The sequence below is a fragment of the Equus quagga genome, unplaced genomic scaffold (genome assembly GCF_021613505.1).
Source record: "Equus quagga isolate Etosha38 unplaced genomic scaffold, UCLA_HA_Equagga_1.0 107175_RagTag, whole genome shotgun sequence".
Lineage (NCBI taxonomy): Eukaryota > Metazoa > Chordata > Mammalia > Perissodactyla > Equidae > Equus > Equus quagga.
This window is the reverse complement of record NW_025795450.1, coordinates 412-26,462: the sequence shown is the minus strand read 5'-3', so window position 1 is coordinate 26,462 and position 26,051 is coordinate 412. Positions and strand designations below refer to the sequence as shown.

General features: G+C 39.7%; 1 protein-coding gene across 1 annotated transcript; it reads right to left on the bottom strand.

Moving 5' to 3' along the window:
- Positions 1-11,706: 11,706 nt before the first annotated feature.
- LOC124232688 (interleukin-13 receptor subunit alpha-1-like) lies at positions 11,707-25,839 on the bottom strand (the record flags this gene model as incomplete). The annotated part of the gene is made up of 6 exons (XM_046649632.1): positions 11,707-11,822; positions 14,336-14,432; positions 17,163-17,295; positions 17,579-17,626; positions 22,843-22,994; positions 25,652-25,839. Coding segments are annotated over 6 exons (734 nt in total), but the record flags the coding sequence as incomplete, so codon positions are not given.
- Positions 25,840-26,051: the final 212 nt, after the last annotated feature.

The following is a 26,051-nucleotide window of genomic DNA, read 5'->3' as shown; positions in this document are numbered from 1 at the left end:
TCCTCCTCTTTTTGCTGAGGAAGACTGGCCCTGAGCTAACATCCATGTCCATCTTCCTCTATTTTATATGTGGGATGACTACCACAGCATGGCTTTGGCTAAGCGGTGCCATGTCCGCACCCGGGATCCGAACCAGTGAACACCAGGCTGCCGAGAAGCGGAGCGTGCACACTTAACCACTGCACCACCAGGCCAGCCCTTAAATAAAGTTTTATTGGAACACAACCATGCCCATTTGTTTGTGTATTGTCTACGGCTGTTTTCCTGCTATAAGAGCAGAGTTGAGTCGCTATGACAAAGACGAATAGCTTGCTAAGCCAAAATTATTTACTATCTGACCCTTTACAGAAAAAGTTTGTCAACCCCTGCACTAGGTTATTTCTAAGCTCCTTTTCTGCTCTGAAGTTTTATGGTTCTATAAGCTTAGGAAAGGAAACAGAAAAGAGAAAAACAGAAACACGAGCAACAATGACTCTTCAGTTGCCTCAGGTTGTGCAATTGGAGATGGACTGAGCAAGTCAGGAGCATCCAGTCTTAGCATATGGAGGGATGAGTTGGGAAACACTGCTTGAAATAGCAAAATCATTCTAAATAAATTATATAACCCTGATGCTCCTAGTGGAATGGCTAAAATAAAAAATACTGACAATTCCAAGTGCTGACAAAGATACAAAATGATTGGATCCCTCAAATATTGTTGGTGGAAACATAAAATAGTACAGCCACTATGGAAAACAGTCTGACAGTTTCTTATAAAATGAAATATACACTTAGCACAGGACCTAGAAATCCCACTCCCAGGTATTTACCCAAGAGAAATGAAAACACATGTCCAAACAAAGACCTCTACATGAATGTTTATGAGAGCTTTATTCATAAAAGCCAAAAATTGGAAACAATCCCAACGTCCTTGAACCACTGAATGGTTAAATAAACTGTGGTACAGCCATAGCAGAGAATACTGCTCAGCAATAAAAAGAAGTGAATTACTGACACATGCAACAACATGGATGGCTCTTAAGTGCATTATGCTAAGTAGAAGGAGCCAGACTCAAAAAGTCTATGTACTGTATGATTCCATTTATATGACATTCCGGAAAAGGCGAAATCTGAGGGACAGAAAGCAGACCAGTGGTTGCAAGGGTATAGGGTCAGGGGAGGACGGGCTTGACTGTGAGGGGAACTTTCTGGGGTATGATGGAAATGTTCTGTATCTTGCTTGAAGTGGTGGCTACAAAACTGCATACATTTGCTAACACTCTTCTATCTGTACACTTCAAAAGAGTACATTTAACTGTACATAAGTCAAACCAAAAAACCTGATTGTTAAAAATGTGAAATACACAGATGTCTAATAAAAAACAATCTTAAAAAATTTTATAACTTTGAAAAAATGGCATATTCAATAAATGGCACTAAGACGACTGGCTAACCATTTGAAAAATAAAGTTAAACCCTGCTTCACAGCCTACATCGCTAAATTCCCTATGGACTAAAGACCTAAATGTAAAAACAAAATCAAATAAGCACTAGAAAAATATATTGTGCAACAATTACATAAATCTGAAGCAGGAAAGGGCTTTCTACACATAAAAAATAAAGGAAGATTTGACTGCATAAAAAATAAAACAAATTCGTACATCATTAATCATCCTAAATACAACACAAAAGCAAACATAGATGACAGGCCAAAGGATTAATATGTGAGGTATAAAGACAGCTTTAAAAGCCACTAAGGAAAAGATGAACATGGCAGGGAAAACATGGACAATGAACAAGAATTTCACAAAAAGAATAAATTCAAGCCAATGAACATAAGAAAAAAATATAAAAGTTGATATGTAAAATAAAAACAAGATGCCCTTTTCTCATCTATTGTCAAGAATTGTTTTTAAAACTAGATATACTTATTCTGGCAAAAGCGTGGCAAAACAACCACTCAGACATGCTGTTGGTAGGTATATAAGTTCGTATAACCTCGTTGTAATCTATGCTTCCTGTGAAAAATTTAACTGTATATATTATAATGCCCCATTTCCTTAATACGAAGGAATCATACCCTATATATGTAAGCAGGGTGCTTAATTTAACAGTGTATATCTTTTTATACATCAGTAAATTAGATCTACCTCATTTTCTTTAACCTCTGCATAATATTTCATTGCATGAATGCACCATAACTTACTTAACCAATATCCTTAATAGATATTTAACTTGTATATCCTTTCTGGATGACAATTTGTCAATATCAATCAGTTTAAAATGCATGTAATCTCCTTTGATCCAGCAATCTTACTTATAACATTTTATCCCAAGAAAGTAATAAAATATATATGCTAATATTTGCTGTGAAATGCTATCTATAATAATGAAATTTAGAATTCATCTAAATGCCCAACAAAAGAGACTTGGTTAAGTACATGATGATATAGTCACACAGTGGAAAACTATTTAGCCACTCAAAAGTATATTATAGGACCAGGGTTAGCAAACTGCTTCTGTAAATGGCCAGATGATAAATATTTGCAGCTTTGAGGGTCATACAGACTCTGTCCCAATAACTCAACTCTGCCGCTGTAGCGTGAAAGCAGCCGTAGATAATATGTAAATGAACAGGCGTGGCTGTGCTCCAACAAGACTTCCTTCATGGACACTGAAACTTGAACTTCACATCATTCTCATGTGCCATGACATAATACTCATCTTTAGATTTTTTTCAAGTATCTAAAAGTATAAAAACCATGCTTAGCTTGCAGGCTGCACACAAACAAGTGGCAGGCAGGATTTGGCCCATGGTCTGGAGTTTACAGTGAACTCCTGGGAGGAAGGAGATGGTTGGCAGCACGGTTTTTGCATCTCCCCAAATGCCTCCATAAAAAACACAAGTAGGAAAGCAAAACCAAAACCCACAGATACAATCTACAACAAAACCAGATGAAAATGACTTCCGCGACGAACCTTGAAACATGAGTGGGTGGGGACAAAGTAGAAGTAGCTACAAGACCAGAATGGTATCAGCTGCGGCAGGCTATCGAGAGGGAATCAGCAGGGCACCTGATAGACCTAGGAACTCTAAAATAACTCGCTCAAAGCTCAGCAAGATAATCTATGAACAAGAGCAGAGATTGGCGGGGGTGTGCACGTTCGAATGGCAACTGAATGCAAGGAGTCCATGGTACAGCCTGGGAGCCGCCTGGGCCCCAGGAACTTTCAAAACCACCCAAAGCTCCCTTCCAGGGCAAAGGCCCACTCTGAGGAGAAATTGGTGGGAATAGACTGCACATTGGCCAGGACAGGGACAAGACAGACAAAATAGAAAGTCTAGATGAAAGGCGAGGATGCGGACAGGCAGGGCCAGAAGATTTCAGAAAGGAATTCATTATAATTTTGAACAACTCTCAAAAGCAATAGAAGATGGAACTGTAGAGCCATGAAATTAGAAAAAACCTACCCCAAATCAAGCCTCCTTCTAAAACTTCAGGGAAACTAGTTTCATGTAAAAATAAGCAACAGAATACTATCTTTACAGAATTAAAACATGCCAGAAAGAGATGTTCACAAAAATAGATGAAAACTATAATCTAATATTTCAAAACTAGCTAAAATATATTTAGAAAAAGTTACATGATATGAAAAATGTACATGATATGGAAGAATATAAAAATTTGGAATAAGAACAACTCAGAAAGGACATGACAAAACTCTGGAAAGAATTAGAAGTAAGATAAAATAATCATTTCAGAAATGAAGACTAAGCCAGAAGGAACACAGAGGCAAACAAACACAACAGATAATACCTTAAGAGAAACAGAAGATGAAAAGGAGGATTTTTTTAATCAAAAAGAAACTAAGGTGGGGCCTGCTTGGTGGCATAGTGGTTAAATTCACGTGCTCTGCTTTGGTGGCCGGGGGTTCACAGGTTTGGATCCTGGGTGCGGACCTAAACTGCTCGTCAAGCCATGCTGTGGCAGTATCCCACACAAAATAGAGGAGGATTGGCACAGACGTTAGCCCAGTGACAATCTTCCTCAAGCAAAAAGAGGAAGATTGGCAACAGATGTTAGCTTAGGGCCAATCTTACTCACACACACAAAAAAAAAAAGAAGGAAAGAAAGAAATGAAGGTGAATGAAAATTATTCAAGAGGATGTGACAAACATAGAAGACAGTCAAAGAAAACAAGGGAAGAGAATAACAAAGAATGACCAATAACACCAAGACATATTCTGGTAAAATTACTGGACTTTTGAAGAAAAAAAATCTTTTGACAACCAGGCAGAAAAGACCAAGTGTTTAACACAGAAAGAAAATTACATTGTCAGCAGACTTTGACAACATTTTATGCCAGAAGAAAACAGATGACGTATTTAAGATACCCAAGGCAAGAACATGTGAGCCAGACACTTTATATCTAGCTAAAACGACCGTCAATTATTAATGCAGCAAACTCCATCAACGTGTAAATAATTCAGGGAATGCTGGTCCCATGAATCCTTCTTGAGAAAACTTTCAGCGTTACAAACAACCAAAACGGCTGGAGAGACACTGACATAAAGACCAGTAGTGAGTATCAGATAAACACCCACACGGAATGAAGACTAAATGAGGGCTCTAAAGGAGACACGATCCTACAGAATGGCCTTACGCACTGATGGTGTAGACGCTGGACAACTCTAAAAATGGGGAGACTGGGGAGAGCATATAGAAAAATTGCTATTTTCAATAATCATTAAGAAATATTTTATAATTTATCAAAAGTTCAGGAATTCCTTTAGTTCCACCTGTTTCTTTCCTATCTGTTAAATTTAAATAAAACTAAACATGAGCATTTTATTAAAACATGTAACAGAATATGACTGGTTAAAAGTGTGGACTGAAGAATCAGGATGCCCGGGTTCAGATCCCAGCTCTGACACTTGCCAGTTACGTTTAGATCCTGGCTCTGCTGGGTACCAGCAGGGTAACCTTGAGCAAGTTACACACAACCCCTCCGGTGCCTCATTTTCTTCATCTGTTTGAAGGAGATAATATCCACTGCAGGATGACGACAGATTAATGAGGGAAGTGCTTAGAAAAGTGTCTGACACATAGTAAAAGTTCAGTAAGTCAGAACTATTATTGTTGTTGTTATTGCTATTATTCCATTTACCAATAAAAGTATTTCCATTTCTCTATGTTGTTGAAGTAGCAGTAAATATGGGTATGTCTGGGTGACAGTATTAAGAATGATTTCATTTTTCTCTTTCAATTATCTGTATTTCTAATTTTTCTACAATACATACATATTGCTTTTAAAAGAAAAAATATTTTAAGTTTTAAAAACGCACCCTGAACATTACACTTTCATTGGTTTCTGGTCATGAGATCCATTGCTTAGCTGTGCCTTTTTCATTTCTAAAACTTGGATTACTCTCATTTTCACCCATCTAGCATCAGGGCCTTTTCCTGAGCACTGCTTCTTTGTAAGGTAAAAGGAACGAATGCAAAGGGTCTGACCTGTTATTCAATTTTGTGAATTATACATCACTGTAATTTTAAAATTACTTGTAGAAAAAAATAATAAATCCACAAAACTACCAGTCTGTAATTCAATTCTTACACTGCCAATTTTGTAAACAAGGTAGTCAACAATAGAATAATGGCCAGAGATGAAAAACATCATAAATGAAAAAAGTCAGTGTTTAGGAAGCTAACACAACTGGCTTTTAGTTGTTAGTCATCTAATCCCAGCAAAACAGTGTGTTACACGGCTTTTATATTTTAAAGAAATAAACAAATTTCATAGTCTAATGGAACATCAAGTCTCAATTTAGGAGTACTTTCGAGACTTGGTTATCTCCCACAGTGAGCTTTCCGTGCAAGTGAAGCGGGTCCCACGCACTGAAGCACCATGGGAAACAATGGCCTGTTGTATACAAGGAGACAGGTGACATGGCCCGGTTTTCTTCAGATCAACCTTCACAAGAGAAAGTTGTACAGCGGGAATGGTAGATTCTCATGCCCTAAAATCATTGCACCTTTAAGAAGAACTAGTCGAATGTGGTGTGGAGGGGCCTAATTTGGTATCATTTAGGTGGCTGTTAACCCAAATCCCTGACTTTCAAGAGGGATAATTAAAGGGAAAGAATTAAACACGTACCTGCCTTTCCAGCAGAAACTGAATTTCAGAACAACCAAAGAGCCTTGCGGATGCCTGAAAGCAGTGCTTTATAGAAAAGTGCTGGCTCATCAATGTAGATTAAATGGTACATGAAAAAAATCATTTCACAGCCCCTCTTGAAATTACTGGTTCTTACAAGGATACCAACTGGCATAAAAAGCAGTAGCTGAAGCGCTGACAGGGTGCTAACATAGCACCACACAGATTATTTTCAGGTGGCAAGGGGGGGAATAAGTGTAGATGGCAGAAGGGGACACGCTGTTATCACCTTAAATACAGTGGTCAATCTTAGCCTCACTAATGGTGGGACAACTGGGTATTATCTGACTCCTGACAACTGAAACAGTTGGAAAGGTTTAAATATGGACTGAGTATTAGAGGATATTAAGGAATTAATAATTTTTAAAGTGCAGTCATGCTATTTTTGCTATGTAAGAAAGTATTCTTAGTTTTTAAAGATAATACTGAAGTAAAAAAAAAATCAGCAGTATTTGGAAGTCAACTCCAAGTTAAAAAGCTGCTTTCCAATCAGGAATGCAAAATTGGCACAGGAATGAAAACATAATTGGTTTCTAAGAAGTGGGGGGAGACTAGATAATTTTTTATGGTGCAGAAGAAATGCAGATACAGAGGAGAAGCAATTCCCTCTGCACAGCACCCCCCCTCTAACCCACTGCCAAATCTGGGCAGCAGCCCAATTAGTCACAAAGAAAAGGCAAGCAGCGGAGCAACAGGGAGAAACACTGTTGGCCAAAATGTTACTACAGTGATGAACAAAACAGGGTCCAAACACTAGAAACCTTAAGGAAAACTATACAGAAGATTGAATTTCTTTGTGGCCACACCTGAATAAGTTCTTTTTTTTTTTAAAGATTGGCACCTAGGCTAACAACTGTTGCCAATCTTCCTTTTTTTTTTAAAGATTGGCACCTGGGCTAACAACTGTTGCCAATCTTTTTTTCTTTTCTGCTTTATCTCCCCAAACCCCCCCTGTACATAGTTGTATATCTTAGTCGCAGGTCCTTCTAGTTGTGGGATGTGGGACGCCACCTCAACGTGGCCTGACGAGCGGTGCCATGTCGGAGCCCAGGATCTGAAGCCCGGGCCGCCGCAGCGGAGCGCGCGAACTTAACCACTCTGCCACGGAGCCAGCCCTAAATAAGTTCTTTTAAGAACCACTATTGATGGTGTAGTGTGGAAGAAGAAAGTGTTTAGAAAGGGCATGGATTATTTCTTTGGACTAGGAGTCAGTAACTTTGGGTTACAATGGCTTCTAGTTCAGGTTCTGCAATTACCTCTCGCTGTGGTAGTCGTTGAGAAATTTCTCTGTGGCCCCCAATGTTCCCATCTCTAAAGTGACGGGGTAGGATGAGAATCTACAGGGTTTTTTTGTTTGTTTTTTTTTTCAATTTTATTTTTCCTTTTTCTCCCCAAAGTCCCGTGGTACATAGTTGTATATGTTCAGTTGTGGGTTCTTCTAGTTGTGGCATGTGGGACGCCACCTCAGCATGGCCTGATGAGTGGTGCCATGTCCGCACCCAGGATCCAAACCAGCGAACCCTGGGCCACCGAAGCAGAGTGCGTGAACTTAACCACTCTGCCACGGGGCCAGCCCTAGAGTTTTTAAGATGTATAATCAAAGATAAATAATTAAACATGTAAAAATCCACCTCATTAGACGACCTCTAGGGCCATGTTCATTATATAATTCAATGGTTCTAGGAATAAAAAGTTAGCCTTTCTGTTGCATATGCAGTTCAATTTGTAAGGATTTCTGTCATGTAGAGAAAGAGGATTATTCATTTGGTTAAATGCAAACATGAAAATTTGTTCTATTACCCTTTCCCCTGTCTGGCATTTTTATTATACTTTTAGTTTTAAACACTGATTTTATTTAATGGTCTGCAACCACTACAAACAAAAACATCTTACACTTTCAGTGGTCCATTGTGTCAGTGTGTCCGCCTCACTAAATTACAGAATTATCTGACTCATCGGGACAACATATTATCCTCCAGACAGCAAATTGAAAAAAAGCAATTTTCCCATCTCTGAGAAAGATAATTGATCTGATTTTGCTGTGAATGTTACCATCATTCACTCTATCACCCAGGCTTGAAACCTTAAAATTATTTTTTACTTTCCCCACCTTTCATCGCCCACACAGAGTCACCAAGTCGTAATGAGTTTCCTTCAATAATGTCTCTTGCATCAATCTCTGCTACCACCCAAGTTCAAGTCCCTATTATCTCTCAGACCTGGATGACCACAACATTCTCTCTTCCCTTAACGACTTGTACAGGGGTTCTTTTTATCATAAAAGCAATACAGGCTTATTATAGGCAATTTGAAAATCTCGGTAAGGTAGAAAGAGAATAATATCAATTATCCCCAATCTTTCTGCCCAGAGATAATCATTTGACTCATTTCCTTCCACTCGTCATTCTATGTATAGATTAAGGCATTTTTTTAAATTAAGATTATAATATACTACACATTTATGTTTCTTACTTTTATAACATGAATATTTTGCTATGACATTAAATGCTTTGAAAATCTATCTTTTTTAAACCATCCTTGAGCCACTGTTGGATTATTCCCGCAAAATAGATGACTAAAAGTATAATCACAAGATTAATGATTCTTGTTATATTTTACCAAGCTGCCCCCCAGAAAGACTGAATACCATTTTACAGGCCCATGAGCAGTGCAGGAAAAGTGCCAGTTCCCCACCCACTTGTTAACACTGGGTACTATTACTTTTTTAGGAACTTATTAGGCTGGAAATTTATATCTCATCAATGCTTTGGCTGTATGTTTTATATATATTAGTGAGTCCAAACATGTTTGCACAGATACTGGGCATTTGTGTCACAGCACTTTCACTAGTCTTCATTCTGCTAAGATGGCGAGCCACTTCAAATGTCTTTCAAGAGTCTGGCATGTTAGGTCAATGTGTGAAACCACAGTGGGAACTGGAAATGGCAGGGCCTGAGATGAACTGGTAGAGTGTGTGTCCTGGTTAGGATTCCAAGTTGAAAAATTTTAAATATCTCACACTGGACAAACAAAACACCTACGGGGCAAATTCAGGGCGAGGGTGCCAGTTTGCTACCAAGCTAGTGCCTCCCCTCTCTAATCCATTCCCTCCAGATTGTTGTCAGAAAGATATCCTAGTATCTTTCCATATAAGGCCAATCATAATGTGACTCTAAATATTTTCCTCATAACTCACTATCCCAACCTTCTACTGCTATCATACAGAACTCTTTGAAGGTGGTGAGGTTCTTGAGGACAAGCATCCTATCTTACAAGAGGCAATGTGGCACAGTGGAAAGAGAGAGAGAACTCTGGAATCAGACAGTCCTGGGTCAAATCGAACCTAACTACCTACTAGCTGTGTGACCTCACTAAAGTGACTTAACCTCACTGAGGCTCCATTTCCTCATCTATAAAATGGTACTAACAGCACCTGCACCACAGGCCGGTTATGAAGATTCAGTAAGGGAATATAAGCAAAGAGCTTAATATGGTATGTACACATAGCAGACTTTCAAAAACTGGTTAGAGTTGTTAGAATATTTGCACAATTCCCAGCCTCCAGCATTGACCACAGTAGCTGGTGAAATGAAGAAAGAGACACTGGTAATCCAAAGGAAAATATCTGTAACAGGGATTTTCGAAGTGTGGTCCACAAACTATCCTGCCAGGACAGGAATCACCTGTGGGCTCCGGTTAAATATGCAGATTCCTGGGACTCATCGCAGACCTGCTGACTCAGAATCTCCGGAGGGAGGGCCCAGGCTTCTACATTCTTACAAGCATTCCAGTTGATTGTCACTCAGCTAAAGTTGAAGAATCACTGGTTGCCAGTCACCTCAGTGTACAATCCCCTTATCAGGTGCCTGACTTCTGGACCCAGCTGCCGAGTGGTACCCTATCCCCAGGGTCTGGCAGAGTTACCCACTGTCTGTGACCATGACTTGGTGAAAAAGTGATCCAGATGAATACTCCTCTGACAGCACATCGGCCTCCCCGTCTTCCTTCCCTAACCGCATATCATCACTGCCAGTGTGAATCACTCGTTATTACAAGAATTGTTTGGGGATTAAAGATAAATGGAAAGTATTTAGTAATACTAATCACTAACTTACTGAACACCTATAAAGTGCCAAGCATGCTCAGCAGTCTTTATGTACAGTCATGTGTCAATGAATGACGGGGACACGTTCTGAGAGATGCGTCCTTAGGTGATTTTGTCATTGTGCGAACATCACAGAGTGTACTTACACAAACCTAGATTGTATAGCCTACTACACACCCAGGCTACATGGTACTATGTTGGGACCATCATCGTACATGCGGTCCATCATTGACCGAAACGTCATTATGTGGTGCATGACTATTAAATTAACTTAATCCAACATAACAACACTATGAGGCTGGTGTTATCATTACCTCCACTTTACAAATGGGAAAACTGAGGCAGAGAGAGAGAGGTTAAGGAAGTTACCTAAGGTCAAACAGATGGTAAATGACACAGCAGAGATTTGAATCCAGACAATCTGACTCCAGAGTGCAGGCTATTATCTGCTATGCTGTACTGCTTCCCTCAATTAACTGCCCTATGCCTGTTAGTACTAATTTAAGATATATACAATAATATTGATATTTATTTCATTTAGTGTCTTTATTATTTTATTTGGGTGAATGTATTTATCAGAGAAACTTCAAACTCTCTCATTCTCATACGGTCTTAGGTTTTCCAGCCATAAATTCCAGCAGGAGAGTCTGCAGCAAACGAACTCTAACAGTGGGGTCTGCGCTAGTTCCCCATCTTGGGAGGCCAGCTTTCCAGGCAGTAGCACGAACAAAATCTATTTCAATTGTTTACCCCATCTTTATCTTTCTCCAAATCAAGTTTACAAATTATCCAAGAGTCAGAAGCCCCGCCTATTGGGCTAGCTGCATAAAGGAGGCTCCTCCCCCTGCATGTTTGGATCAAATATGTTCCCTACCCCAGGGAGAGAGTGAAGCCCAGTGATGGGAGATGGGCAAAGTATTCTGGAGACTTCTTAGGTGGTACGCTTGGCCTGAGATATATTTTAAATCAGCTCGTCTTTAATCTTTTAGATAAAAAGTACTTTAAAATAATCAATCTAGAAATGAAATTCTGACACATGCTACAACTTGGATGAACCTCAAAAACATCATGCTAAGTGAAAGAAGCCAGACACAAAAGGACAGATATTGTAGGATTCCACTTATATGAGGTACCCAGAATAGGCAAATTCAGAGACACAAAGTAGAACAGATGTTACCAGGGGCTGGGGGCCATGAGGAGTTCTTGTTTAAAGGGCAGTTTCTGTTTGGGATGATGAAAAGGTTCAGGAAATGGTGATAATGGCTGAATGACATTGTAAGTGTACTCACTGCCATTGAACTGTACACTTAAAAACAATTAAAATGGTAAATTTTATGTTATGTATATTTTACCAAAATTTTTAAAAATCCCATAGCCTCAGAAAAAAAAAAAAAAAAACCCACCAATTTCAAACCTCATAGAGTCAGTGCTTACCAGGGTATCATCATTCTGGTCTCCAAACATTTCTTTAAAAATCTTGCCAGGATCAGGAATTGGAGGAAACATAATGATCTTGAGCCTTTAAGAAAACAGACATTTTTGATCACATCTTCCAGCCTATAGGAACGTCCCACTTAAATATAGCCATATTAAAAGAAGGCTTGGACAAAAGACATGTGACACAAGTCATCTTTAGTGATAAAGCAGTTGTGAAGAAATTTCTGAAACAAGCTGAGAAATCAATGTCCTAAGGGCATCAAGTGCGGGTGGAGCAAAAGGGCCATCAGCATAAGCAGACTACTTATACCCTATCATTTTAAAAGTTTTTTTCTAGTTTTATTGAGATATATTTGATAAATAAAAATTGTACAGGGCCGGCCCCGTGGCCGAGTAGTTCAGTTCGCGCGCTCTGCTTCAGCGGCCCAGGGTTTCGCCGGTTCGGATCCTGGGCGCGGACATGGCATCGCTTGTCAGGCCATGCTGAGGCGGCATCCCACATTCCACAACTAGAAGGATCCACAACTAAAAATACACAACTATGTACCAGGGGGCTTTGGGGAGAAAAAGGAAAAATAAAATCTTTAAAAAAAAATTGTATATATTTCAGGGGTACAACGTATTGTTATGATACATGTATATATTGTGAAATGATTACCACAATCAAGCTAATTAATACTCCATCACTTCACATAGTTATGATTGTGTGTGTTATACCCCATCATTTAAATAATAATGGTGCTTTACTTATCATAGACCAAATGGGAGCTTGCTGTTTATAACGTTGAAAAAAATAATCTTCTGAGAGCAGGGTACATTCCTTTTTAATTTTTCTTTTTTTTTCTTACTTCTTCCTCTCTATTTGGCATCTTACAGTACCCTTTGGCAGACCTACCTCTTCTCCTAGGACTCTAAACACTGGTGTGCCCCAGGGTTCGGTCTTTTGTCCTCTTTATCTTACTTCATGAGGGCTCTCTTCCAGTCTTAGGGCTTTAAATCCATTTACATGCCAAGAATACCCAAAGTTCTATCTCCAGCCCACACCTCTCCCTTCAACTCCAGGTTCATGTATACAACTACCTATTTAACATCTCTACTTGGACATCTAATAGGCATCTCAAACTCAGCATGTTCAAAACTGAAGTCCTCACTTTTCCCCTAGAGCCAGCTCTCTTCACAATCTCCTCCATTTCAGTAAATGGCTCCAGCATTCACTCAGTTGCCGAAGCTAAAAATCTAAGTTATCCTTGAATCTTTGATTTCCCTCACATGTCCACAGACAAGCAGCCATCAGCAAGTGCTATCAATTCTACCTTCAAAATATATCCCACATCTGACCACATCTTACTACCTCCATTCTAACCTCCTAGCCCAAGATACCTTCATCTTTCTCCCAAAACACGGCAATGCCTCCTAACTAGTCTCCCTGCTTCCACTCTTGCCCAAGTCAATTCTTCCCCCAGCAACTAGTGATCTTTTATGACAGTAAATCAGACCACGTCCCTCCCCTGCTTAAAACTCTCCAATGTTTCCCCATCAAGCCTAGGATAAAATCTCAGTTCCTTGCTATGACACGATCTGGCTCCGCCAACCTCTCCAGCCTCATCTCCTGTTGCTCTCCCCCTTGTGTACTCTACTCCAACAAGACACATGAAGCTCATTCCAGACTCGGGGCCTTTGCACTTGCTATTCCCTAGGCCTGGAATGCTTTTTCTTCAAATATCTGAATGGCTCACTCCTTCACTTTATTTAGTCTCGCCTTAAATGTCACTTTCTCAGAGAGGCCTTCCCTGGCCATCCTATGTAAGATGAGCCTCCTATCACTTCCTAGCCTTTTTCCCCATAACGTTACTACTCACTATGTGAAATCATAGCATTATTTTATATATATATATCTATATCTATCCCCTAGATATATGTCCCCCTAGAACACAGATAAGGACTTTTTCCTGTTCACTGTTGTAACCCCAGCAATTAAAACAGTGCCTGGCACTTAAATAGGCACACAATAAGTGTATGTTGAAAGTACATAGAAATAATGACAAAATACTGGTTCTGGACCCAGCTTAATAATCTTATTCCAACCTTAGGTATTTACCGCAAGAGTAAATAACAGCAGCAGACCAATCCGTATGGTGAGATATACAACATTCTCGAGGAATGAATACCATATATTAGAGACGACTGGATGAAGTTCTCATTCCTACAGCTTTAAGTAGTCACCTGCTTTGCATTAATACTAGACAAGCAATTCCCTTAGCAATGGTCTCCATTTCTAAAGCTTCATTCCAAGAGCTATCAACTAACTGTTGATAAATTAGCCATTTGAAAGAGTGAGTCAACATAAATTCTCTCAACAATTCTAAACACATGCAGAGAGCAGCACCTGAGCAGAGCCCTGAGAAACTAATCCAACGCTTTCCTCACCAGAAAATGGGCACAATAATTTTCTTTGCCATGCCGTACTGCCAAAACCCATTTATAGCCAAAACGCTTCTAATATGCTGAGCAAACATCAAACACTGTCATAAAGGGTGATAAGCAGAGCCACCAGGCTGGCAGAAACTGTCAAGCCTGCCCGGGCAGCTGCCTTACCTTTTTAGGTAAAGCAGCAGGACTATGATGGCACCTGCAACGATGACTGGAATGATGAGTAACATGGCTATGTAGAATGTGGGATCGGCCTTCTTACCTGGAAGATGGAAAGCAAACAGAAAGACATGAGAAATAAAACCCTTTTAGAAAGAACCCAAGCGACAGTTGTATTAGACTAGAGGGATCACAGATACTTCTGCCCTCGACCCCAATCTGTTTTCTGAAACTCTTCAATTATCTTATCTTCTGTTATCTTAATAGTGAAAAAAAAGTCCTGCTCTGATGCCTAAAATGCCATGGGTGAATAAACACCTTTAGGATTATCTGAAACCAGGTATCTCAACTGGTTCCTTCCAGACACTACTAACAAAAATGTTACACCTGTTAAATATGTCATCTCATTAACAGTGACTATCTTTTCTTATTGGTTACTTACCACTACTAGAATACCTAAAATATTCCTAACAACTACCACTACTACTATTCTTAATTGAGCACCTACTACATGTCTGATACCATATTAGCTGCTTTTACATGCTTATATCTATGGTATAGAGATAGATAATATTATCTCCCATTTACACACATGAGAAGGATAAAGCTCAGAGAGGTTTAGTGGCTTGTCCAGAAGGATTTAGTATTGTGATGGAGTCAAGCCTCAAATCCAGCACTGTCCAATTCCAAAGCCTTTCATTAACTGCCTTGCTACATCTAACACATAGAATGTCATATGTCTGTTTATATGCTCACCTTTTCCACTAGTGCATGAAGATCTAGAAAGCGTCATCAGAGCCCAGCATCATTGCATTAGGCAGCCTCTAAAATATCCCCAAATGATTCCTGCCTCTTGATATTTACACCCTTGTGTAATCTCTTCCCCTTGAGAGTGGGCTGGACTAGTTGACTCATTTGTAAAGAATTGAATAGCAACAGAAATGGGATGTCATTTCTGAGATTCAGTTATAAACGTGGTTTCCACACTGGGTGTTCTCTCATACTTTTTCTTGCTTGGATCACTTACTTGGGGAAGCCAGCTGCCACACCATGAGGTAGACCTGTGGGGAGGCCCAACTGGCAAAGAACTGAGGGAGGCTCTGTATTAGTTCCCTAGAGCTACTGTAATAAATCACCACACACCGGTTGGCTTTAAACGACAGAAATGTATTCTCTCATAGTTGTGGAGGCTAGAAGTCCAAAATCATGGTATCTGAAAGGGCATACTCTCTCTGAAGGCTCTAAAGAAGAATCCCTCCTTGCCTCCTCCTAGCTTCTGGTAGCTCCTGGCTATCAATAGTGTTCCTTGGCTTGTAACTGCATCACTCTAATCTCTGCCTCCATCTTCACATGGCCTTCTTCCCTGTGTGTTCATGTGCCTGTGTTTCTGTTTATCCTCTCTTCTTCTCATAAGGATACTAGTCATTGAATTTAGGGCCTACCCTAAGCCATTATAACCCCCATCTTAACTTGATTACATCTGCAAAAACTCTATTTCCAAATAAGGTCACATTCACAGGTACCAAGAGTTCAGACTTGAACATATCTTTTTGAGGGATGCAATTCAACCTGCTACAGCCTCCACCCAGCAGCCAGAGAAGAAGTGAGGCTCTCCGATGACCACATGAGTGAGCTTGGAAAGTGGATTCTCTAGCCCCAGTCAAGCCTTCAGATGAGACTGCAGTCCCAGCTGACAGATTGACTGTAACCTCATGAGAGAACTTGAGCCAGAGGTACCTAGCTAAGCCACACTCAGATTCCTACCCACAGAAACTGTGAGATGGTAAATATGTGTTTTTAAGCCACTAAATTTTGGGATGATTTGTTACGCAACAATAGATAACTAATATAACCACACCTGGCAGATCGCTTGTTCAGTCTCTCAGTTAATAGGGAATCGCTTACCTCAGCAACCTGTCTCTCTCACTGTTTTCTTAAGTTGGTCCTATTTTGCCCCAAGGAGCCACAAAAAAGATAGCCTATTCTCTCTTTTACCTGACAATATCTCAAATATTAGAATTCAGCAATCATGACTCCCCAAACTTACTTCAACTGTTTCTCCGAAAATTTTGAGATTCTTCAACATCTTGATTACCTATCAAGGATAGATTCCAGTCTGCCAATGCATCTCCTACAACGTGGTGCCCGGAATGGAATCCTGCACACTTCTCATGTAAGCAGGACACCGTGCCCCGTCCTGCTGCATTCCCTGGTTTCAGGCACTGCACCATCACGGCTGCCTATGACTACATATGCCTTTTGGGGATATTTAAGGGTTCAAAGTCGAGTCACTTTGATCTTACAGTCAAACAAAACCCTATACCCCACCCTACAACACACAGAGCCTTAAAGCACAGGTCTTTCTAACCCTGTACTTGAGCCTGACACATAGCTTGCTCAGCCTCTCACTTAATAAAGGAAACTGATTTTTTTTCAAACCTAGATACAGATTTATCTCTATTAAATGCCCTCAAGGTCATTGTTCTACTCTTGATTCTGTCACCAGCACATGGTATGGTCCTCTGGCATTGTAGAATCTGCAGATTTAATCATGCCTGCCTTCTACATTTTTGTTCAGGTTATTAACAAAGATGGAGACAGGAGAGAAGAGAGAATAACACCATTTGGATTTTGTGGATTTTCAAAGAGCTTTATTTTGTAAATTAGCCCTGGGTGATTTGACATTAATTAAACACAAAGTACATTTTGATCGCAAGTACTCTCTGGCTGACGTCAAGAATGCAGAACAGTCCTTTTGTCCAATCTATTTTCTGCTTCAGCTTAGTGTCCATGCATCAATGGTTTAAATTTTAATGAAATCCTGTTCTCTTACCTATACTCATCGCTTGACTCCAATTACTCCAGAGTTTGTCATCCTCATAGCATAATTTATTTGTTTTGACTCTTATTCTGACTGTGTTCACAGTATCAGGAAGAACACCGGGGACCATGAAACAAATTGTACCCTTAGATATAAAATAAAAACACACAAGAATATTACCAGTTAATTCTCTTTCTCTGCTGCTGAATCCTAAATATAATTATCTGCCAAATTCTGTATATGATTAAGACTTGGATTGCAATCTGAATTATCTGACTTTAACTCCTGAAAAAAAACAATTGGCAACAATGCACAGAACAAAGTAGTTTGTTTTTCTCAAAGCAGTTCCAATTCAGGCTATGCTCACCCTGCCCCACCCCTAATTACTCTGAGTTTAAGCCCAAATAGCTAAAGTTGAATTTACTGACCTCCAGGTCTCCCTCAAATTCTGGATTCTGACATTTGGCCTCTTCAACCTTGAAAATACAGAAAATGAATAAATCCACAATTTTAAAAAAATCACATTTTGCATCATTTAACCATTTCTAACAAGGTTTCCTTTTGCTCCACTAAAGAGGATCAGGGGCAACGGAAAAAGTTGGTTTTTTTAATAAGTGGTGCTGGGTCAATTACATGTCCATATGAGGGGAAAAAACGAATCTTGACTCCTGCCTCACACTATTTACAAAGTCAATTCCAGATGGATTGCAGATCTGAATATGAAAGTTAGACTAAATAAATAAATACAGCAAGCTTTTAGATGGAAACGTAGATTATCTTTGTGACCTTGAAGCAGGAAAAGATTTCTTAAATAGGACCAAAAAAATATTAACCATAAAGGAAAATGTTTTATAAAGTCATCTATATTAAAATTAAAAACTTCTTCTGTTCATCAAAAGATATGCTTGCTGTTAAGGAAATAAAAAGGTAATGTATAGAGTGACAGAAGATATTTGCAACTTCTGACAAAGAACTTGCATATATACATTATGTAATATATATTTATATTTATATATAATACACACACATATATACAGATATCTCACAAATTAATAAAGAAAAGACAGACAACCCAAAAGAAAAACTGGCAAAAGACTTGAACAGCCACTTCACAAGAGGATATCCAAATTGCCAATAAACACATTAAAAAGTGCTCAACTTCATTAGGCATCAGGGAAACGCAAATTAAATCTACAAGATAACAATACACACTCCTACCAGACAATACCAAGCGTTGGTGAGGATGTGAAGCATCTAGCACTCCCAATTTCTGCTCTTAGTAGTGTAAACTGGCACAACCATTTGGGAAAACTATTATCTACTAGAGACAATCATATGTAACCCTATGACCCATATACGCCCAACAGAAATGTATGTGCATGTGCACAGAAACAAGTACACAAATGCTCACAAAGACTCTATCCATAAAACTCCAAACTAGAAACTATCCAAATGTCCATCAATGGGAGAATGGAGAAATCAAATGTGGTAGATTGATATGATGGGATGAATGCAATGAGAATGAACCATCTGCAACTACAGACAATGATATCAGTGAATCTCATAAACATAACATCAAGTGAAAGAAGGCAGACATACAAAAAAGTAACTTCTGTATAATTCATTTATATAAAGTTTAAAAAGAGGTAACACAACTAATCTACGGGATTAGAAGTCAAGACAATAGTTGCTCTTTGGGAGGACAGTGACCGACATGGGTCACGATGGGCCTTCTGGGCTTGCTGGTTACATAAGGGAAAATGGGAAGATATTGGTCAAAGGGTCCAAACTTTCAGTTATAAGTTCTGGGGATCTAATGGACAGCATGGTGATTATAGTTAATAATAGTGTATAATATCCTTGAAATTTGCTAAGAGAGTAGATCTTAAGTGTTCTCACCACAAAAAAAAGATAACAGTGTAAGGTTATGGATGTGTTAATTAACTTGATTGTGGTAATCATTTCACAATGTATATGTATATTAAATCATCATGTTGTACACCTTAAAATTAATCACATTGTACAACCTAAATATATACAATTTTTAGTCAATAATCATATCTCAATAAAGCTGGAAAAAATAGTCAACTTCTATAAAAGAGATGTTTAAACATGGAACAAAGACCAGAACACATAGCTATGATTTTTGGCATTCAATGTCATTCACTCAATGGTTCCTACCTGCATTTGTGAAGAGCTAAAACGCCAACTGAATGATCAAGGGCCACCCTATCAATATTTCACATAGGGGCGGAGAAAAAACCATTCAGGGTCTACTGCACCCCATTGCTGACCATTAGGAGTCAGATGCCTGCTGGGCCATTACAAGTGTCAACTACCACTTGAGGGATCAAGTTGCAGGCTGATGTCCCCCCCTCCCCTGGACCATCTCCCAGATATATATATTCCAAAATCTGCAAATCATTGTGTAAACTGAAGGTTCTGGGTTCTTGTTCAAATGTAAATCCCCTTGTGTAGTTTATCAGCTGTTCAGATACCTCTGTGAGGAAAGGAAAACAAGGGCACACACAGAGCACCAGGCAGATAGTCTACGGGGATGAGGGTGGACACAGACAAGTCATTCCCCACTTTATGATCCTGTCACGAGCTACCTCTGAGCACAGCCCCCACGTGATGGCACCAGTTCATGGTCCAGCCTACTTGCTCCTCTCAACTGGAACACAAGGCAAAATAATTCCTCAAAAAGTCTTGTAAAAAGGAAACACAAAAGATCTAACCAGCAGAGCTCAAAATCAATGAACACACAAGAAACTGATGACATTCTAGGGGAGGAAGCAGCTGGTGAACATCTGCTAGGAGAGAGAACACTAAATTCAAGTGTACACATAGTTAATTTCAAACAGATTATAGTTCTGATTTAGGTGGATAAATTCCATAGTATGTGTGTTCTCTTCGATGCATAAATTTGTAAAAAAGGTAACTCAATTCAACAAGAATTTACTTTTTTTAATACGAAAATTGCATTTCTTTATTCAACAAATATTTTGTTGCATTTTGCAAGGCCTTGTAAGGAATATGTGAGGTGGTAAATTCCTTGTTACTAAAACAATACTAAATCATCCAATGTTGGATACAAACACTAGCGGAGACTATGGCTCCTGGAAGATGGTCAATATACATTTGTTCAATAAATGAACAAATACAAAAAAATAAATGGATTAATACTGGAAGATTTCTAGAACTCATTCTAAAACAAAATGTGAGTCTTCCCATACTTTTATCAATGCAGACTTTGGCATCTATTTTAGAAGTATAATTGACATACAATATTATATTAGTTTCAGGTGTACAACATGGTGATTTGACAATTATATACATTACGAAATGATCACCACAAGTCAACTTACCACCTGTCCCCACACAAAGTTAATACAGTATTAGTGTCTATATTCCCCATATTGTACATTATGTCTACATGACATTTATTTTATAACTGGAATTTTGTACCTCTTGATCTCCTTCACTCATTTCACCCACTCCCCAAACTCTGGCAACCATCAATATGTTCTCTATAACTATGAATCTGGTTTTGTTTTGTTTTCTTTGTTCATTTTAAAAAGGATTTATTAAGTGATGACTATGTACATATTGTTATACCAAGTATTCTTGGTCAAAGTTTAATACAGGGAGACCAAACTTTGAAGTCATACTTATTAGCTGTGTCGCCTGTAGCAAGTTATTTAAGCTCTCTGAGCCTTAGTTTCTCAGTAAAATGTAGGTTAAAATAGAACCTATTCCATGGATTGCTATGAGCTACTGTATAAGAAGTACACAGAAGAATATATTTGTGGCACATCATAAACACTTCATAAGTGATGGCTGCTACTATTAAGAGGAAGCATTGAGGTGGGCCCCGGTGGTTAAGAATAAAAGCTTTGGAGTTAGACTTTTGTAGAAATCTTGGCTCTAAGACTGACTAGAAATATGACCTTAGCAGCATCCTCTAAAACCAAGTTTTCTCATCTGTAAAATGGGGATGAAATAACAGGACCTAGAATGAGACAATTCAGATAAAGTGCTTATTAAAATACATAGTACTTAGTAATCGCTCAATACATGTTACCTGCTATGAGGAGCAGGAACAGCACAGAGTACACACCAACCAACCCCTCCCTACAGGAGCTTAGGTTTTTAGCGGAGAGAAAAGGCCTACGCATGTGATCAGGGTAACCAGCAGGACATAACTCAGTGCCAAGTGAGTAATCTGAGCAGCATGTGTCTCAGGATTGCAGACAGAAGAGAGCAGTAAAGGCTAGAGTAGGCAAGTTTATGTCGCCTTTCTGACAGCTCACCTAGCTGTAAACCCAAGCCTCAACCACTCCTCGCTTGAAAGCCCTTTGCTTTTCCCCTGTGCGGTATTGTACGGGGTCACTGGATTCTGGGATAGATAATGATTATTCTATTTCAGCACACGGATTCCTCGGCAAATGCCCAGAGGAGCTCTGCTCTCTCCCTCTGGAGAGTTATGGCCCGTCAACACTCACTTAATTTAGGAAGTATTTTGAAGTCCTCAGGATGAGCTAAAACCACTGGACCAAGGACTTTGCCTACACACAAGGTGCTCGGCAACTTGAAAAGCCAAAATAAAACACTTGGTTCCTAACCTCTAAAACTCAAATGCACACAGGGCCCAGGCAGGTGGCACACAAGTGAGTGGCACAGTTCCTGTGGTCTTGAGGCGCCACCTTATGGAAACTGCACTCCTCAGGTACGATGGTTTTAAATCTGGGCAAAAAATTCAAATTTAATAAACAAAAGCCCACTTTGTTTGTGGTCCAAACAGAAATGTTTGAGGCCCGAGCTTTTGACCTCTACGCTAAAGTGTGACAATGGGACTGATGCCCGGAGATTATGCCACATCTTTTATGCCCAGTGCCCCACAGAGAACTCTAATTAGCATATTTTGTATTAGCTTCCTAATAGCATAAGCATACACAATCCAACAAATACTGACTACTAGAATTTGACTACTCTAGTTGCCACAAATTCCAAGAAAACTCAATGGCCATACCAGAACCTCCAAGTATCTACCTGATCTGACCTTGGCCTCCCACTCAGACACCTTTTCCTACTATATTTTGGCCACAACAATCTCCTTTCTGTTTCTCACACATGCCAAGCTCATTCGCGCCTCAGAGTCTTTGTACGTGCTGCCCGCACTCACCCCCACAGCTTCAGATGATAGCTCCTGCTCACCATTCTGGTCTCATCTCAAATGTCATCACTTCGGGGACTACCCTACACCATACTCCCTCAAGCACGCCTGTCACCCTGCTATGTCACTCCATTTAATTTTCTTCATAGCACTCATTCTCTGAAATAAGCTTGCTCATTTACATACTTATTTTCTAGTAGGTAAGCATCATGGAAAAAACTTTTTCGCCAGGTGTCATGTGCACATAAAATAGTGCCTGGCACATGACAGACATGTCATAAAAATTTGTTGAGCAAATGAATCAATGAATGGCTTGAATCTTGCAGCCAATCTACCATGAACCCTCAAACCTTCCACCATGCCGTGTTTTAGACAAAAAGTTTCATTATCATCAACATCATCAAAAAGTAACAAATCTAAGCCACATTTCATTGATATTTCAATTTATTATACAACAAGAAATTCAAGTGAAAGAAAAATACTCAAATAAAGACAACTATCTAAAAAAAAACTTACGGAGAAAATATCCCGAGTCTCAGTCTGGCTGTTATTGACTTCTACTTGATAAGATAAGCATCTGCTATAAAAGTTCTGTGGATTCTTCCACTGCACATACAAGTCACCATTTTGGAAGAAGAGCTTTTTAATATGTGGAGGATCAGGCTTCACTGAAAGATAGAAGAAGAATACCAATTAGCTTCCAGACTTTATTTTGATGAGGTACATATATGGGTAGAGATAATGAAGGTCAAAAAGTTAAATGAAAATAGCGCTGATGCTTTTAATGGCCTTACATGATGAGACATACAGTTCTAGAATTTTTTTTTTTTTGAGGAAGATTAGCCCTGAGCTAACATCTGCTGCCACTCCTCCTCTTTTTGCTGAGGAAGACTGGCCCTGAGCTAACATTCGTGCCCATCTTCCTCTACTTTATATGTAGGATGCCCGCCACAGCATGGCTTGACGAGCAGTGTGTAGGTCCAATCCTGGGATCCAAACCAGCGAACCCCGGGCCGCCAAAGCAGAATGTGCGAACCTAACCACTGTGCAACCAGGCCAGCTCCCAGTTCTAGAACTTCTGATTAGCCACAATTGATGTAGGAAGCTTACTTTGCCTAGTAAAATGGATCTAAGGAACATCTTTGGGGTGTATGGCAGATGAGAAGAACTCTGCCTTGCATCTGGTTAGAAAATGGCTAGTAGATAATCAGGCCATCTAGCTGCACCAGAGAGAATAAAGAAAAGAAGTGCGTGGGTCCAGATGTGCCTCCACCTGATGGGTGGCAAGGGGTACCAGGCGCAAGGGGTCTCCCCAGCTGTCACTCACGTGTGCCAATCAAAGACCACAACACGTTAGCCTGGTCTCTGTCATATGCTACATCATGGATGAACCTTGAGGACATCATGCAAAGTGAAATGAGCCCATTACAAAAGAACAAATACTGTACGATTCTACTCATATGAGGAATCTGAAGTAGTCAAAATCATAGAAAAAGAAAGTAGGAAGGTGGTTACCAAGGGCTGGGGGAAGGAAGAGGGGGAATTAGTGTTCAATGGGCAGCGAGTTTCACTTTTACAAGATGAAAAAGTTCTAGAGGTCTGCTGCACAACAATGTGAATGTACTTAACACTCCTGAACTGTACACTTAAAAACGGTTAAGATGGCAAATTTTATGTTGTGTGATTATAACCACAATTAAAAATAAAGTAAAAAAAAATGAACCTAGTCAACTTAGTTTCTTGGGAGTCAACTATGGCTTAAGACCAAGCAACAGAAGAGAATGGCTAATTAACAGAGAACAGCTTGAAGATGTCATTTTCTAGCTGAGACAGAGCTCCCTTTATGTCACCACTAATCTCCAGGAAGAAGAATAGCAAACTGAGCTTTCAAAGGTCCATCGAGGACAATCTGCCAAGCAAGGGGGAGGACAGACAATGGTGTTGCTTCAGATTATCCGACTTGGCAAGTCACTGCGACCTCACTCTCCTGGCCTACAAACTAAGCCGCCTTCGGTCCACTATTAGAACTCACTTCCATGACTATTCAAAGGGACGGTAAATAGAGTTCTGCTCACAGACTTGGGAGCCTTTGTCAATTCATGATTTGCCTACAAATTTTCTGTATACCACTTAGCCAGAACCTGAGTTCCCTGTTGGGGTACTACAGCAAATAAATAAACACGATGCCTATAGTAGCCTGCTTTAGAGATTTATAAAACGCTTTGACACACCTCACATCACATGGACCTTACACCAATCCTTTGAGGTCAAGAGGGACAATGTACCCTGTTTTACAGATAAGGAAACAAAGAGAGTTTATGGGGCCGGCCCCGTGGCCGAGTGGTTAAGTTCACACGCTCCGCTTTGGCAGCCCAGGCTTTCGCAGGTTCGGATCCTGGGCACGGACATGGCCCCGCTCACCAAGCCATGCTGAGGCAGCATCCTACATGCCACAACTAGAAGGACCCACAACTTAAATACGCAACTATGTACCAGGGGGCTTTGGGAGAAAAAGGAAAAATAAAATCTTTAAAAAAAGAAAAAAAGATGGGGCTGGCCCCGTGGCCGAGTGGTTAAGTTCGCGCTCTCTGCTGCAGGTGGCCCATTGTTTCGTTGGTTCGAATCCTGGGCGTGGACATGGCACTGCTCATCAAACCACGCTGAGGCGGCGTCCCACATGCCACAACTAGAGGGACCCACAACGAAGAATATACAACTATGTACCGGGGGGGCTTTGGGGAGAAAAAGGAAAAAATAAAATCTTAAAAAAAAAAAAAAAGAAAAAAAGAGAGAGCTTATATACCCTGTCCGAGGTAAAGAAGCTAGGCCCTCAAGCAGATGTTTTGTTTTCAAGTTGAGGGCTCTTTCTAACAGGCCGACACTTGGCAGCACTGGTTGTTCTGATTGATCAGTGCCTGACAGTTTGATTATCACCCCGGATCATTCCACCTCCACTCTCAGCTTTTCCTAAGAGAGAAATTATTCAGGAACTCTATTCGACCACTTTTATTCTGCGGCATCATCTTCTCAAGCATCATGAGTAAAAGACAATAGATCTTAAGAGTCAGAGAGCCTGGGTTCCAAGCTTGGTTCTACAACCAACTGCTTGCTCCAAGTCTCGGCGTGCTCATAGGAAACAAGGACAAAGCCTGCAGCACACGTGCTCAATAAATGTTAGGATTTCCCAGCTTGCTTCTTTAAAAAGGATCAAAGAAAGGCACACACAAATATAGTCCTTTTTTTCTTGGAAGATCTTAAAACCAAAATCATCATTTTTTATTATTTGTATTGATTGATCAAAAGATGTAACACTTCTAAAACTTACCATGAGAAGTTAAAGGCACTATATTGAAAAATGGTCTAATTTTTCCTGCATTATCCTTGACCATTATTTGGACACTGTGCTGTTCGAAAATGGAATCCTTCACTTCAGTCAGAGCAAAGGAACAACCGATGTGTTGACCTTCTCTATAGATGTCTTCACATTGAAGAATTTTTCCCAGGCTGCTGTGCCTACAAGATAAAATGAGACAAGCTTCTGCATTATTTTTAACAAAGTATTCAAGAAACAAAGGCAAAAGTTTGTTGCTGCTGTTTTTTTAATGACTGAAGATGTCCATGAAAAGCAATATTTGCATACAGCGAGACAGCTTTTTTAAAAACCCTATTTTATAATGTAGCTCCATTTCATATTCTAGGAAGAAAGCAATGTTCCTTTTTGATGA